This window comes from Ambystoma mexicanum, chromosome 7p (genome assembly GCF_040938575.1).
Source record: "Ambystoma mexicanum isolate Mex_15411 chromosome 7p, UKY_AmexF1_1, whole genome shotgun sequence".
NCBI lineage: Eukaryota > Metazoa > Chordata > Amphibia > Caudata > Ambystomatidae > Ambystoma > Ambystoma mexicanum.
Window position 1 is genome coordinate 750,886,555 of NC_090939.1, and position 17,947 is coordinate 750,904,501.

Genomic DNA, 17,947 nt, shown 5'->3' on the forward strand with positions numbered 1-17,947 from the left:
CTAAGAAATGGGGAGGACAAATGTACAGCTCAACGTACTCGAACTACGCCAGGGGAGTTCTAACATGGATAGCTCCGGGAGTCCCCTTCCGACTAATAGGACAGGAGAGGTATAAGGAAGGCAGAATGGTGATTGTGCACGGAATGTTGGAGAACTGAGAGGTGTGCCTGGTCAATACGTATGCTCCGAACCACGATGCAACAGAGTTCTTCAGGTTAACCGCAGCCTGGATAGCCCCTTACAGAAGAGTGTCTTTCATATGGGCAGGAGATTTCAACTGCACACTAAACCCGCAGGTGGATTGATCCGACTCCAAGCAGATGAAACCAGCTCCACCAGTCAGGACCTTACAGAAGACTCTGGATCAGCTGGAAATGGAAGATGTCTGGAGGAAGGTACATGTTGACACCAGGGGATATACATACTTTAGTTCCCAACACGGCAAGCACACCTGCATAGACTACTTATTTACGGGCAGGGAAACCCTCAGGGAATTCACCGGATTCATATTAAGGCAAGAACGCTATCTGACCACGCCCCGATCATAGTAACTTGGGCATACACATACAGAGGAGCCCCCATACCCACCTGGAGACTGAGGGTGGAGGCACTGACAGACAAGGTATTTCAAGAATATGTAAGGGAGACGATAGAGGACTACTTCGACCACAATATAGGAAGTGTTGACAGCACCGGTAAGGTTTGGGAGGCTTTCAAGGTGGTAGTTAGGGGAGCTGCGATAGGGAAAGCGGGTGGTCTCAGGGGATCCATCACAGCAGAGCTGGGAGAAATAGAAAATGTGAAAAAACAGGCAGAAGCATGGGCGGGGGAGGAAGGCAATGAACCAGAGGAGCTCACAATGTTGCGGCTGCAGTGCTGCGCAATCTGGGACAGACTGGATAGATTGAACTACGGGAAATATGTACAAAGGCTGCACGCTAAGGCGACAAACCCGGCAGTCTCCAAGCCTGGCTCACTAAGCAAGAGAACAGGCATGAACCAATAACCGCAATTAGAGATGAGCGAGGCAAGGAAGTGAGGACCCAAGATGGGATAAACTGAGTGTTCTTGCGGTTCTATGAAGAGCTGTACTCTAAGAAACAGGTGGCGGGAGCGGAGGACATAACTGAGGCCTTAGGGGAGATGCCTCTCCCCAGGCGATCGGAGGAGCAGGTGCAGACATTGGATGAGCCCGTCACGATGGAGGAGTTGACCGCTGTGATAGCTGACCTCCCAACGGATAAATCCTCGGGACCGGATGCATTGCCTGGGGAATTTCATAAAAAAATGCAAAGACGTTTTGGCCCCACGGTTGCTAGAGATGTTCCAGGAAGCATATGAGGAGGGGAGGCTGCCACAGAGCATATCAGAGTCAGTCATCATACCCATATTGAAACCAAGGAAACAGCCCCTTGAGTGTGGCTCTTATAGACCAATTTCCCTGATTAATCAAGACTCTAAAATCCTGACCGAAGCTCTAGCGAACCGACTCAAGAGGGTCATATCCACGCTGATCCACTCAGACCAGGCATGATATGTGCCCGGGAGGAACACGACATGGAATCTGCGCAGACTCCATCATGTTATCGAGAGCGTAAACCAGGAACAAGGGGAATACGCAGTGGCGTTGCTTGATGCCACTAAGGTGTTTGATTCAGTGATCTGGGATTGGCTCCTGGGGGCCCTTGCTCATTTTGGGATAGGGGAGAGATTCCTTCGCTGGATTCGGCTGCTTTACAGTGATCCCAGAGCAAGGGTGAAAATGGGTAGGCATATCTCAGAAGGGTGGAAGATTGGCAGGGGTACGAAACAGGGATGCCCGCTGTCCCTGATGCTATATATACTGGCTTTGGAACCATTCGCCGTTTACCTCAGGACAGAATACAGAAATAGAAATAGACGGGAGGGACATTTCATTTCGATATATGCAGATGACATGCTCCTCTATGTGAGGAACCCAAGGGAGAACATGCCAGACCTACTATAAGCATTAGGAGCATTTGCTAGACTGTTGGGTATTATGGTCAACAAGGAGAAGTCCTTGCTCTTCCCCCTCGCGGGTATGAGGGAGGCCAGCCCCGACCAGCTGCCAAATCTGGGACTCACTTGGACACCAACCACTTTCTGCTACCTGCGGGTGGACATATACCATAGCACCACAGCGACGCATACAGCTAATATGCAGGCGGCCCTAGCCAAAATAGAAAAAGCTATGATGTTCTGGAAGACTCTCCCACTGGCGATGATAGGTAGAGCAGCTTTGCTGAAGATGACATTTCTGCAACGCCTACTGTACTACTTCACTAACATCCCATACAACATTCCCAGGCCCTTCTTTACATGGTTACACACACTGACAGAGTTCCTGTGGGATGGGGGAGAAACAGGATAGCGCTGAATACACTACAGAGAGATTATGAATATAGGGGGGGGATCAAGCTACCAGACTTTGAACGATATTACTTGGCGGGACAACTCCAATTCGTTGTGAAATGGTTGGGGGATGACACATCTATAGATACGATACTCTTTCAGCCAGCAATACAACACTGCTACCTGAGGGAACTCCCATAGATTTCTAAGGCTCGAGTCACACCACTCCCTGTCATGGTCCAGTTAAGTCTGACCCTATGGAGGAGAGCATGGAAGAGACAAGGGATGCAGGACCCCTACTCCAGACACATCCCCCTGACGGGACAAGTAGACGCCCGCATGGCGTCCTGACCACCTATCGTAGACAATGGGAAGACAAGGGAGTGGCACAAACCCGGAGACCTATGGAAAGCAGGTCAGTGGGTGGACTTTCAGACTGATGGAAGAACAGGGCATACACAGTGGACAATTCCTATTGTATAACAGCATGATACAGAGGATCAAAGACAGATGGGAGACACTGCCGGAAGAAGGAGACAACGACGGAGTAATGGATGCGTGGTTTCATGTGTCAGAGGGAGGACACACGATATCTAGACTCTATGAACAGCTCCTGCGCAGTAACAATGAGAGGGTGCTGCAAGCAAAGGCTAGATGGGAGGAGGAGCTCCACAAGACCTTAACTATAAGGAGTGGAACAGGACGTTGCGGTATGCAAAGAAAGTCTCCAGAAATGCGAGATTCAAGCAAATACAGCTGTATTTTACACACAGGGCGTACCTCACGCCTAAGAGAATGTCACAAATGGGGGATAAACAAGCCGGAGCTGCCCATGTTGCACGACGGAACGGGCAGACATGATGCATATGTTCTGGACCTGCCCGGTGATACTTAACTTCTGAGACACAGTGAATATGAGAGCAGAGGCCCGAGGAATTCAAATGCAAGCGTGGTCGCCGGAATCTTACCTCCTAGGACGGTTCCCGAGGGGCGGCAGACACCGGACACATAGCGAAAATGAAATATTTAATGTGTATCTTGGCGAAACGCTGCATAGCAATGGCATGGAACTCAAGTACAGGACCATCAGCAGAAATGGGTGGGCAGATCTGAAAAAATTTACTATAGCAGAAACATCAGTGTGGACCAGAGCAGCGCAGAAGGGAGACAGTGCGGCCAAACTACTTACATGGAACTCTCTCATACAGGAACTGCTTAACAGCGCAGAGGGATGAAGACTGAACTTCCAGCGTTGACTGGAGCAGGAAACTGCAAGGGGGCTGTCGACATGTTGGGGGGGGGTTAACACAGGAGACACGGAAAAGGAACTAAACATGCTGGACAGACGGACAAGGAGAGAGCCAAGCCGAAACATCAACGACACAGAGGAGGAAGAGCAGATCCCAACACAAAGTGCCAGTTGTAGTGTAAAGTTTGTTGTTGTTAGTGTTTGTTTGTTGAATGTTGGAAATTAATAAAGAGTTAAAAAAAATGTGTAATGCACACTTGTTTCTCTGTATGACGTCAGAGCCTTGGAGAATTTGATCTCACCAATGTGTTTTTAAGAATTTTAATGATTTTTATGGCGTTTTAAAATTAGGATTTGTAGGGGTATGCTCCACTTCATGTCTGACCACCGCTGCTGCTTAGCTGTTTTTGCGCTGTAGATCGTTACCTACTTAGAAGGTGTCCCTCGTTACTGCATGCACATTTTCTACTAAATAGCCAGCAGTAAGTTCCCTATTAGTCATTTGATTGCTAATATTTGGGATATTAATGTTGAACACTATATACAACAGCACTAATGGTAGCTGTTTGAACTGTTCCCCCAGGTACTTGTTTATTTACAAAAATAAGAAACCACCGTCTGGAACTATGGACGCTTGACATCCAGTGAGGATTTGCTGAACGTCTATACAAATTGATTATGACATTAGAATTTCCCCTGAAGAAGATCTGCGAATTGTTTTTGACTTATGCAAGAACAAAACATGTGGGGAGTCTTTTCACTGCTTAATTTAGCAGGGTGTTAGAATAAGACATCTATTGTCTGTTTTGAGGCCCTAAGTATAGGTACCCAACAATAGTATAAATCTGTAGGTGTTAGACATTCATATATTCCATCCAAATGAATGCTAGCAGGTACAAGTATAATATTAGAGGGTGATGTTAACCCAGTTTTTGATGTTCTTCTGAATAAACAGAATCTCTAATTTGAGAATTGCACAATGTAAATGGTTTTGCACATGTCACTTTAATGTGTTTTGAATGTGTTTGATATAAATTAATTTTATGTCTTTTCTATCTTTGAATAATAAACTAAGAATTTAATATATGAACAAGTGATTATTAGTTGGGGGATCGGGATATAATGTATTGATCCCGTTATTACATCATTTACACTGCACTGTTAACTAGTTATTTTATGCAAGTTGTAGGACCTGTATATGTCTAGCGATGATAGAGTTGCAATTGGTGGTTCTTTTTCCTGGGTGTAATATGTAGATACAGTCAAGAGGTGTTGGGATCTTCTTTGAAAAATTAAAGGTTATTATAAGGGCATGACCTCTTTTTCCCCCAAAAAAACCTAGGTCCTTCTTACTTTGTTTGGGTCTTTGTGAGCCTACAGTGGCAGGCTCTAACTGATTTAGGCCAGTATAAGTCTTGGGACTCCCCCTCGCACTTCCTATGGGGGCGGCATTATTTATTTATTTGCATTTCTAAAGCGCTCACACAGGCCGGGGGCATTGAGGCGCTGTTACAGGAATATGTCTCTTAGTTGAGTATTTATAACGTGCTTAATACACAGAGGTTTCTAAGTGCGGACCCAGGGATCGAACCTGTGTTGCTTCGTGTCGTCTTGTTTCCAAGGCGAGCATGTTGCCACTGATCTATCCTCCCGGTGACTAAATGGCAGTGCCAGTGACCAACCAGAATGGTTGTTCATCTCACCACTTTCACCCAACCCCCTTTTAGAGATGGGCTTGCTGGCCTTTGGCCAGTCCCGTTGTGCAAGGGTATTTAGGTTTTGCCCTGCGCCTGCTTCCCTCCTCTTGCTGCTTTGTTCCCGTCACTGAAAAGTGGCAGGTCGGTTGACCTGCTGAAGGAGTTTTTCTGCACTTCTTGCGATCTTCCCGAAGCTTGCAGTGGCTTGGGCATATCCTGGCTTGGGTGTTGTGCCTCTGGAAGTACAGTGAAAGCTTCCTGAAGACTCCTGCCGACTCCCTGCATCTCGTGGTTTGTGCCCCCCACCCTGGAACCTTTTTCTGGGCAGCTTACTGCCACATTCCACCGTTTCCCGCCAGGATCTTTCTGCGTGGCTGTGGGTGGCGGCTTGTGTGAAGAAAGGTGCCGAGACTGCACCACCCTGCGATTTCTTCAGCTCTAGAAAGACAAGGGTGCCTCCAGCCGTTGCCCCCTGCATGGCACCATTTGCTGCTGTGCTGCCCTCATCTTTTGTTCAGAGCCGCTAAGGTCATTCTTCATCTGTTTCCATGTCTTGCTGGGCCCCTCCTTGCCGAAATTTATGATACAGGCTTGGCATATGGGGGCGACGTCTTGGATAGAGCCTTTCCTTTGTTCCTTTCCTGGGTCACTGGAATTGTCCCTGACTCAGGGTGTAAGTCCCTGGGAATAAAAATCCTGGAACCGCATATGTGTAAAGGAGCCTCTTTACTTACCGGGTTGAGCTGATTGAGCCGTTTCTATCGACACTACCAACGCAAGTACCTACCTTTGGGTCTTGGGGTGGGTTAATATTAGTGACACTCACCCTCAGGTGTCCCTCTGGTTCAGGGTAGAGACTCCTCTTGCCTACCCTGGGCTTGCTTGCAGCAGATGTCACACCTGTGGAGTTAAACTGCTTACCTCCACTAAATGGAGCACGGATGGCCCATTGACTCTTTTCCCGTTCATTTCAATACATAATTGAACCTTCTCTAGATCTCTGTACAATTGACTTTGGGATACACTGCAGGACAGTAAGCTCTGGACCAAGTATGTTAATTTAGTACCTATCTTTGAATTTTAATTATTTTTAAGTCAATGGGGCTGTATCTTTATCATTGTGGCAAACTTTGATAATGTTCACTATTTTTCCCTTAAATGTATGAACAAGGTAACAGTTTCTAAAATGTTCCAATGATTCTTGAAAGCCTTTGGCTTAACCTTTTTTCTCCCCTATACGGCTTTGATGTTTCATCAGGTGTGCATATGCATTAATTTTAATATAATGTCCTACGGGGCCCAAGTTAATAGGGAGTATTGTTGGAGGCCTTAGGTATTTTTTGACTATTTTTCTGGAAGATGAAAAGTGTCAGTTTCCCTTTTTCCTCCATACCCTACTATATGCATTAGGTGCCGACCCACCAGGTCTAGTGCCTTCCACATATATCAGAGTTGGGTCTTTAGAACACTGCACAAAAGTGTACATGCCTATTGAGGGCTCATCTGCTCGTAAGGTTTGAGGTCTCCCTTAGACTCCTGACCACCCTGTTATTTTATGTTGGGTGCCTATCTCGGGTAGTGGACCCAAATACAGTGATTGTGTGGTTATGAGAGTCCTTTAATATACATGGCTGTTTTTATAATATGCTTGGTATCATTTTAACACTGTATTATACACAAGTACTTATTTGACCTGATAGAGTTAAATGTGTGACTTAAGTAAAGTATATATTTGTTCAGTATATCAGTGTGGTGTATTTTCTAGAGATATGGTTGTGGACTAATTATACATTTGTGTTGACCAACTACCCTATATAGAGTTAAGCCTTGTCGCTCCGATTACTTTATTATTATTATTATTGTGGTATTTGTTGAGCAATGACCTAGCTTCGAGAAGCAACGTAGCGCTTTAGAGAGGTATACAACAATACAGATGCATAACAGAGCGTTTTTCAGAGGTAACTACAGAACAGATATACAGCGGGGGGTAGGATACAGAGGGGCACAGTTTTACAGGGTGGCGGAGAGGAGAAGGGTGGATGGCTTCTAGTGAGTCAGGTGGCACATGGGGTGCCGTGACGGGGCAAGTGTTGCGGAGGAGAGACTCCTTGAAGAGGTGGGTCTTGAGTTCTTTTCAGAATTGTAAGTGCATGGGGGAGAGTCTAATGCCAACGAGGAGAAGGTCCCATAGCCTTGGGACATAGGCTATGAAGGCTTGTTTTCGGTTCCTTTCCTTTTTGCAGCAGTGGATTTTAAGGCTGCACATGTCCTGGCTTCTGGTGGTGTGTCGTCCACTGGAGATGCTGAGCTTGGGTGACTTGAGGGCGACTGCCTTATAGATGATGCAGAGGACTTGAGGGTGATTTGTGTGTGCAGTGGGAGTGAGTGAAGGTAGATGAGGGCCGGGGTGATGTGGTAGTTTATGCGTAGACCCTTGATGAGACATGCAGCCGTGCGTAGGACACTTCTCAGGGGCACAAGGGCAGACAACGGGATGTCTTTGAAGAGGACACTGCCCCCATCCAGGTGGGATAGGACCAGTGCTTGAATGGTGGATCTAAAGCTGTCTGGAGAGAAGAATGGCTTGACTTTCCACAATAGTTTTCTTAGGTATGTGTGTCTTGAAGGAAAGAGGTTTGTCTATGTGGCACCCAGGGACTTGGCACAGGAGGTGCGCGTGGGTGCGACGCCCTCAGGGATCATGGTTGATATCCAGGCCTGTAAGTCTGGGTGTTCAGTGTTGTTAGTGAGGAGTAGGAATTTGTTATTGGAGGGGTTCAGCATCACGTATGCACTGGACATCCAAGACTGGATCAGCGAGAGGCAGGTTTTGAGCATGTGGATGTCCTTGATGGAGTCGATCTTGAGGTATAGCTTTGTGTCATCAGCGTATTGGTGGATGTAGATGCTGTGTACGGCTAGGAGGGCTCCCAGCGGCTCCATGCATAGACTGAAGATCACTGGGGAGAGGATAAAACCCTGTGGGACTCCACAGGTAACGGGTAGCATTGGCGATCTAGAGCACTCCATCTGAACAACCTGCTGGCAGTTGGCAGGGTAGGACTTGAACCAGCATAGGACAAGTTTGCTGATCCCCATGCGTCCATGTAGGGTGTCCAGGATCGTCTGGTGGTCTGCTGTGTCAAAAGCGGCCGAGAGGTCGAGTAGAACCAGGAATAAAGGGTGGCCTTTGTCAAGGATGTTGACGGCGTCGTCGACCACCTGTATGGCTGCAGTCTCCATGCTGCATCTGAACCTGGATTAGTAGGTTTGGAGGCGATTGTTGGGGTCAATTTGTTGCTGTAGTTGGCTGCAACCACTTTTTTCTTGATGATCTTACAGAAGCAGGGAAGATGGTGATGGGGCAATAGTTACCTAGGTTGTCAGGATCCAGAGTGGGTTTCTTTAGTAGAGGGAGGAGTTGTCCTGTCTTTAGGGTCAATGGGAAGGTGCCTTGAGTTATAGAGCCATTGATGATCTCCAGGAATGGAAGGAGAGCTTTCTGCTGGGTGGGTCTTGAGGATGGATGCTGGGAGGATGTCGTCTGTATATGAAGTGGCTTTGAGGGTGGCCTGGGTTTCTACCAGGTTCTCTGTAGAGAGTGTCTTGCATGTTGTCAAGGCTGTGGAGAGACGTGAGGTGGGTCTGTGAATGCAGAGCTGCTGTCTATGTGCTGGCAAATCTTGCTGATTTGCTGATGAAGGAAGTGTTGGTGGCGGCAGTTTTCAAAGGTGTGTGGTATGGCAGGGTCGGGTAGTGGGTTGACGCAGTGCTTGACCGCTTTGACGAGAGCTCTGGTTTTATTGTCAGCATCTGGTATGGTGTTCTGATAGTAGGAGACCTGGTCTATGTTAATGAGTTGTCGGCAGTGGTCGAAGTGCACGAAAAGAAGTAGTGGAACCATGTTCCCTGCTGGTCTGTCCCACTCTTCACAAACCTCATCCCTGAGTCCCCTCCCACACACAATCCAAACCCCCAAACACACCTTCCATTTATGAGAATGTGCAGTGCACTGAAGTGCAAGCTTCAACTTCTTCCTACACTATTATTTTAAAACGAAACCATTCCAGAACAATTTCTTTTTCAAATAAAAGTATGGGAACAGTGAAAAATAAAAAGTATGGGAGTACCGCTCCCGACCGCTCCCGCCCACTTCGACCTCTGGTTGTCAGCAAGTTGCTCGGAGTTCCTTGAGGAGCGCCAGATCGGAAACGGTCCTGGAGCGGCGCTGGGTTTTCTCTGGTTTACTGATGACTTTTTTTTTAGTTGAAGTTCTTGCGTGTATCAGGGTGCTGCCGGTTTCGGTTTGGAGGTGTGTTGTTTCAGAGGCATGTGTCTGTCGATAACAGAGGTTGTTGTGGAGTGCTTCCAGTAGAGAGTCGCAGTCCGGTTGGGGGCGTTCGGCCCATGTGAGGTGGAGGTTGGCGAGGTCTTCCGTGAGGGCTTGCACCAAGAAGTTCTTGAAGGACCTGGAGGTTTGTCTGATGGCTTTCTGCTGAAAGTGCTTGACTGGGGTGCTCTGCAGGATATTGAAAGGGGTGGCCAGGTGGTCAGACCAGTCAAGCAGGACAGGAGAGCTGAAGTAGAGGGAGGACAGTGCAGTGATGATTAGGTCGAGGATGTTACCTATCTCATGCGTTGGGTCTTTCATGTGCTGTGTGAGGCTGAGGATGTTCAGAAGGTAGAGGTGAGCTTCCTTCATCCGTTTGGTGGCAATGTTGCTGGGGAGGCATGGTGGTGGCCAGGTCGGTGAAGTCTCTGATGAAGGTGGGGTTGGGTTTGGGTGGTCTGTAGATGAGATGGAAGGGCACTGTCCGTCAGGGAGAGCAGGAAGTGGCAGGAGAGGACTTCGAAGGGGACAATGTTGTTGACGTCAAGTCTGGTGCAGGGCCACCAGGTCTTGTGGATGACTGCGAGGCTCCACCCGCCTTGTTTGGCCGGTCTTCGAGTTGGATGATGTCAGGGAGAAGGACGTCTAAGAAGTGGGTGGAGGCGGGTGTCAGCCAGTTGTCAGTGATGAAGATGGCGTCAATGTTGTGTGTAGTGATGAGGTCGGCTGCATGGGTGATAGCTGACCGGACGCTGGCGAGCATTAACTTCCATGTTGTGGACGGTGTGAGACAGGCATGGTATCAAGAGAGACACAGACTCAAAAGTAACAGTTTCAAAACCTTTATTTAATAAAGCTCCGGGGTTGGTATAATACCTAACTGCCCCTAACTCTAAAAGGGATTGTTCCTTCAACTGTTGCTTCTAAGGGCCGTCAATGTCTAAGTTCAAAACCAAAGTTAGTCTGTATCCAAACCTATTCTTGCCCTCACTCATGTGATAGGGAGTCTTGTTAAAGAAAAATACTGGTTAAAAAGGAAATGTAAATCAAAGTAGGTTTCAGGTAATCAGGTTCTGTCAGTTCAACTTAAAAGGGTTGCCTTCGGAAACTTCCACATAGGCCTCTTGCAGCAAGTCACCAAAGTTCCAAATGTCTCTGGGTGTCTTGGGGTTCCCTTCCCCAAGCTTCGATCCTTCCAGTTCCTTTTAGGCCTCTCAGGGTTCCAGTTCCTTTTAGGCCTCTCAGGGTTTCAGGTAATCAGGTTCTGTCAGTTCAACTTAAAAGGGTTGCCTTCGGAAACTTCCACATAGGGCTCTTGCAGCAAGTCACCAAAGTTCCAAATGTCTCTGGGTGTCTTGGGGTTCCCTTCCCCAAGCTTCGATCCTTCCAGTTCCTTTTAGGCCTCTCAGGGTTCCTTTCCGCAAGTATAGGCCTTTTCTTCACAGTTCAAAAAGGTCTTTGTGGGCCTCTCAGGGTTCCCTTCCCCAAGCTTAGGCCCCTCTGGTTTCAAATAAAAGTTCACGTTGTCGGGCTGTACTGTCGGGCCTCCCAGGTTTCTCTTCCCCAGGTCCAGGCCCCTCTGGTCTCAAACAGAAGTTCACTTTGTTAAAATGTACCTTTTAACACTTTTCTTTCTTCCATGAGGCATTGTCAAAGACTTTCGGAAACTCTGGGCTATTTGCTCATACCCTGCGCGACCATTCTGACTTCTTGCCCCCGTATTTGCACGTTGAATCACTCCTTTGGCACCGTATTCCTACACTCTGCTCTTCTTTCTTTCCACCTTCTTTCAGTCTTTCCGCTTTGCGTGTGCACACTTGTACCTTCTTTTGGGTCGTTCTCACCTTTTTCTTACTTCTAGTTCCCTTTAAATGTCTTCACTCTGGACTTTGCTTTATTTCTGGACCATTAGTGCACTTTTTCTGTTCTTTCCACATTTCTTGTTCCATCTTTCTTACTCTGTCCTTTTACGCTTTCACTCTCGCTTTCCGCTCTGTGCTGCTTTACAAAATCTCCATTTCCACTCCAGCCAGCTGCACATTCCGGGTTTCTCTCTCTCACTTGCTCGAAACACTAGCAGGTAGCGCAGGGCAGGCCAGCGGTCTTTTCTGGATGCATTGGGTTGAGTTCAGGGTCTCAACACCTGGCCCTCAGACAACCTTGGGACCGGCACACATCCCAAGGGAACAAGCATTCCCTTGAACACCGCCAGCAGGATACAGGCTGCCTCGCTCTGGCTCCCTGAAAACACGGCTCCCTATTCACAGTGCAACACCTCAAACACACTGGGCCAGCGTCTCAGCACGCCGTTCTCAGGACCCACCAGGCCTCTTTATGCAGCTCCCTGCTCCATGGCTCCTCTGGTCCAGTCAGCATCCCCAGCTCACTCTTTTGTCCTCCAGAAATTGGTCTGGGACTGAGCAGGGATCCCCTGGTGGACTCAGCCACACAGCCTCCCTTCTGCTCTGCCCTCTGTTGAATGCCCTACCTTTTATACACCTGAGGCTTATTAGAATGTTTCAGGAGGAGCACTTTGCCTCCCTTGGCTGACTCATTGGGTCAATTAATAGGACATGCCCTTTTTTCCCTGGTCAGTCCTGAAGTATGCTTTAAAAGAGTGCAGGTGTATAGAATGGCTGTCAAGTGCCTGACCTTGCCTGACTATTAACAGCTTAATGTTGGAATATAGCGGGCCTCTTTCTGCCTCACAATTGTATTTCTATGGGCAATCCTCATTAATCTCGATAGCCTCTTCCTTGTCACGGTACTATTTGGAAATGGGGCAGGGGAGATGGGGTGAGATTGGAGATGCCCCATAAAGGCTGAGGTAGAGTGGGTCGGTGGGCAATTGGGGAGGGGGAATACCATGTCTCGCCTGTGGGCATTCTCCACCCAATCCCCTGTGACCCTCCACTCAGGTGATCCTCCCTCGCTTGTCCACCCCCAGGGTCGGGATCCAAAAGCGATGGCCCTTCCCTGGCCACCTGAATGGAAGATCCCGTGGGGAGTAGGTTGGAGAATACTGTCAGGTTTCTCACAACGGTGACGGGGTGCTGATGGGTTTGAGGCTGCTGTAGGTAAGGTTGCTCTATTGCAGAGTCCATGCATCACATGAGGGGAAATGTTGTTGACGTTGCCCGGTGATGGTGGGGATGGCCTGTGGGGACGGAGGGAGAAATCGCATGTCAGCGCATGCTTACCTGTTGTCTGAGCAGGGGTTCGGGCCCTGGGTTGTCCCGGTTTGAATAGGTCAAAACAAGTAAAGTATAACTGAATATGTGTAGCTAACAATAGAGAGGCTTGCCTCAATCTATTCTTATCTCTCGGGATCGAAGTTTCAAAATAGCAGAAGTTTCCCTGCGGATTAAACTTTGTATTCAGTGACAGTCTTTGCAGGATCTAGAATCTACCCATTTTACGCGGAGTTAGGTCGGCGTCAGGAAGTCGAGTAGAACAGTCAGGCATTAAAGGTGGAGAGTCTGCTAAACGGACTCCAGAAGTCGCCAAACAGCAGCAGTTACCGAACTGCGCTCAAGTAGCGTGATGTTAAAAATCAAGTAGATTACATGATGTTGAACAAATCTCCTATAGATCGGTCATCCTCTCTGTATCAAGCTAGTTGTAGAGAGTTAATCTCTTGTGTAGACGCCGCAATCTAATCTAAAAACGGAAGGGTGCCATTTTGGAAGGCTATGAATTGACATACTAGTCCTTCCTTTGTTATTACTAAAATGGCTAAATAACACTGAAAGAGGACTCTTATGACCCGCAAGGGTGGTATATCTCATAAGGTTTGCCCCATTTAGAATGGATCTGAATTCTATACTAGGATCTTTTTCATTCTGTATAGACTAAGACGGCTTGGAGACTCTAGACAGGAACATATTTTCTTTTTTATAAAAGCAGGTATCAACCATGAATATGCCATTACGCCGATATTTAACTTTAGTAATTAGACGATGCCATCAGAATATTATCGGCATAGTTAGAATTTCCCGTGGGTGCGACTACCTGGATAGTTAGGAGGAAGAAAAACTGCATAATTAGGCATTAGTTGATATTTAGGAATTGAAACAAGTTCAGTACCAGGCTGCTCCGGTGTGAAACGCCCATCTGGAGAGTTGGAGTAGGCAACTTATGCTGGCAATTCTCTTGGTACGTTGGAAAAACTAGCTTGTTCATAATCACTAAGAATATGATATCAGGTATCTCAGTGTTTACAGTATTTTGCAGTGGTTTACATCACCATTTCTACCATCAGCAACATGGATACGGACCACAACAATGTAAATGTAATATTTACTGTCTCTAGGTTCCATTTTGTCTGCCCCACTCTTTATATGTATAAGGCTCAGAAAAAAGCCCTAAATGTTAGCAGTTATGGCTAGCACTGTCTTCAATGGCATTTACTATTTCTTTGTACATACACTGGTCCTATCTTGCGTTATGTGCACCTATAGTTCTTATTTATAACCAGACAGATTTTTAGATGTCTTACTTTAATAAAGTGGATATTATTTTACAGTATACCAGTGTTGGGTGTTTTCTTTGGTTAACTTTGTGGACTCACTGACCTTAGATTTCTTGTTCTGCATTAGGCTAGGTGCTTGTACAGCTGTCACCAGAGGTTGTATTAAAAACTTCCCCAACAACAACATACATCGGTCTATGTTTTGTTTACAAAATCATTCTTACAACGCCTTGTTTCCAAGAGACCGCCAAAACAGCAAATATTGCACTATACAAGACTACTTTACATTATATTAATGCCACATACCACAGTACACTTGTCCTGTACATCTTGTTTGGTGGATGCCCGCAGGTCTAATAACTTATCTGTGTCCTTTTCTTCATGCTGCAGCTTTGTGAGATTTTGATCAGCTATCCAATCCATGAGAAGAGTTACAAGCTCATAAACATGAGCGTTAAAAGGCCCCTGCAATTCACAAAAGTGGGAAAATCAGCAAACGTAACACAAAGACAGGCAGAAAGGCAGAGTGCCAATGAAAAGGGGAATGACGAATGAGAGAAGATCAAATATACTTCAAAAGAGATAAATGGTTGGAGAGGAAAGCAGAGCTTAATGCATTCAATGTGGTCCACAGAACTTGGCAGGGCCTCGGGCAATGGTTTCTGCAAATATATTTCACTCGAATTCTGCACTCTGCAACTTCCTTCCTGCTCATAAGTCCAAAAACAAGGTTGCCAAAAAAAGGGAGACTGTGCCTTCTCTGGTAATGTTGCTGGTCTCTGGCACTCCTTAAGTCTGGATTTGAGAGGCCCTGAAGATCATTTACAATTAAGGAAAGTCCTCAACACTTCTCTTTCTGCACTAGCATCTGCATATTATCTCAATCCTACTTAGTCTGTCAACTATGATCTCTCACTGTAAAGTTATGTTGCTTTAGTGCCAGGTCTTTTCATGTCGCTAGGTAGCCTCCTTTTGTGCAGTGTTAGTGTGCATTTCATACATGTTATAGCACTCCATAACAATGCGTGCAGGAGAGAGAAACAAAGATGAAGATTCCAATACATGGGTAATAGATTATAATAAAACTGGATAGAGTGGGAAACTTAAGTGAGAAAAGATAGACAGCGAGTGAGAGAGAGATCATTAACAAAAGAAGAAGTGAGGCACACACAACCAAATAAAGCATATTTATTTTAACTAGATTAGCTCATGTACGTCACATCACTTCAAAGTTTAGTGGGCATCATTTGATCTAGTTTGCATAATGAATTAGTTTGGAAAAATGACATTACGGTACATTATAATTCTCTCACTCCATCACAACTGGATAGTGTGAGAAACCTGAAGGTGTCTCACCCGCAAGTTCCCGGGGATCTGTCATCCAGATGGCCAGGACACAGCCATCTCTATTGGATCCAGTTCCTGGGGATGGACCAGAGGGGGAGGATCACCTGGATAGGGGGGTTCTCGGGAAGTGGGACACCGAAGGGTGAGACGCGGTATCCCCTTCCTTAGGATACCTTTTCCCCATCCTGCCCAGTAGGATAGTCAAACTCACCCCCCCCTTTTTCCGACACGACAACAGACCAATGCCCGAGCCGTTTACCTGACATGTCCCAACAAAAGGGTCAGGCAGCATCAGGCAATTACCGACAACTACACACACCGGACTACCTTTTCCCTTCCCAATTGGGATAAAAGCCGGAGCACACTCCGATTAAGGCCTAACGCACGAGGAAGCAGCCATTCCAGGGCAGAAGTTCACACAGGGGAGAAAGGTAGCGACACCTGAAAGGATGTCAAAGAGGGAGTTACCCTTGCCCTTTACAACCCAGACCTGCAAAGCCTTCGATGAAAGAAACATAAGACCTGACTTATTAACAATTCTTTCTTTTCTTGTGAACATTATCCCACACTATTTTGTAAACATAGCGGTAAGGATTGGCAATCTTTTTTTGTATAGGCCTTTTCATACTTGACTAGACGCCACTAGGACGGTATTATAAGTTAATGGTCGTAGCTTGCTCTCATACTAGAGTTATGTTTAGCTTAGGCGTTTATCTCACCCCTTCTTACAGTTTAATAGACGCCCTTGAACTGTGATCACTTGTGTCGGTCTTACTTTGATACCATGCCATCCTTACAATAGGCACTCCAAAAGTTAATGCTATTTTGAAAATATAAAGGGAGATCTCTTTGTGTGACTTCCCACCGCCTCCCCAAATCCAGACATCACCAACTTTGCCCAACTAGTCCAAACCTGCTTATTTCAACATATATGGTCACTTCACCGGGTGTCGTCACTTCTCCCCTTTCCATGAGGCTAGGGAGGTGAGGCCGCTAACCAATAGTCCCCCTAGAGGTGGTAAAATGCAGGAAGACCTCATGGGGAGGGACTCCCCGCTTGAGGACAAGGACGACCACCTAGGGTATAGGCCCTTAACACCTGTCACACCCCAACCTTACCTAGCTCACCCTTCCAGACTCAGCCCTTTCCCAGAAGAGAGGTCCATGTACTATTGTAGTGTTATATCAGCTTCATCATCTGAGATGAAAAAGATTGTCCAAGGCATGAAGATAACTCCTGGTGAAAGTACTGGTAAGAGGTGGCCCTGAGGAGTCATGAAGAATAGCACATGAACCGGAGGAACCATTCTAGTGCTCTGCGGGGAAATGTGCATAGGACTGACATAAAAATAGTAGAAGGACTTGAGCAGCGGAAGAGCAGTCTTGGGAGGCAGGCCAGCCCTAGAGACAGAGCAGCATAGAAGACAGTCCAGCCCTGGAAAGTCAAGTCAAAGGAGGCGCAGAGAATGTTCTGGAGAAGCCGAAGGCCATTATCTGCTGGAGGCGCAAAGCAGGCGGCAGGAATCCTTTACCCAGTGGTGCCGAGCTGATCAGAACCGTGGCACGAACTTTGTAAGGTGGACTGTGCAGTCCTGAAACAGCGCACAATCCGCCGACCCAGAGAACGGGAACGAGACAACACGTAGTGAGAGCAAGTAAGCAGCAGAAAGCCTGTGCAATGCTTCCAATCACAGAACGGCCCCAGAAAGAACAGGCAGAGCATCCCAGAGCCAGTGAAGGTAATGGGTACAACGCGGAACTGGTTGAGTATAAAGTAAATGAGTGAATGCAAGTTGGCTGAAAAAAAACGAAACAAGTAATCTTTGTGGAAGTACTTGGGAGGAGAGTGAACCAAGTGGGTCTTTAAGAGGGGAAGAGAAAAAGGGGTTTGGAGGCCTAACCAGAGAAGGGTCTGGGGCACTACAACAACTGAATTGAGCAACAGATTAAATCTTCCTCAGTGTAGTGGTAGCAAGGGAAACACTGGCCATCAGAGAATGGGAATTTACAACAAGCAAACCGAGCACCAGAGGAAATATTCCTTGGCACAGTGGTAGCAATGAAACCACTGGCCACCAGAGAATGGTCTGGAAACCCGCCAATAAATCAGAAAGCATTGGAAAACATTATATAAAGAAACCTTCAAGGTTGCCAGGGGAAAGGAGGCATTGCCCCTGGTATCAGAACAAAGGACATTTGGGATATCCCTATCAAAATCAGGTGAAGGGAGTCTTACCTGGTCCAGAGATTGAATTTTGGTGAAGAAACACCAAGGGAAGGGAAGCCTTCCCCCTGGCCTTGCGTTGTGAAACACTTCAATATCTTTCATCAAATACCAGGAGGAGAGAGTCATTCTCCTGGTGAAGACGCCGACGGAAGGGAAGCATTTCCCCTAGCCTCGTGTTACGTTGTGGGACACTTGAAGATAATCTTTTACATATGCCCGGAGAAGGGAGTCTTCCTACTGGTGAAGGAACATT

General features: G+C 46.9%; 1 protein-coding gene across 3 annotated transcripts in view; it reads right to left on the reverse strand.

The window, feature by feature from the left end:
* The window catches only part of CCDC138 (coiled-coil domain containing 138), a 749,637-nt gene that overhangs the window by 336,897 nt on the left and 394,793 nt on the right, over positions 1 to 17,947 (reverse strand). For all 3 annotated transcript variants that reach the window (XM_069636872.1, XM_069636873.1, XM_069636874.1), the window contains exon 11: positions 14,427 to 14,585. In XM_069636872.1, the coding sequence (XP_069492973.1) occupies positions 14,427 to 14,585 (159 nt within the window). The remainder of the gene's footprint in view (positions 1 to 14,426; positions 14,586 to 17,947) is intronic.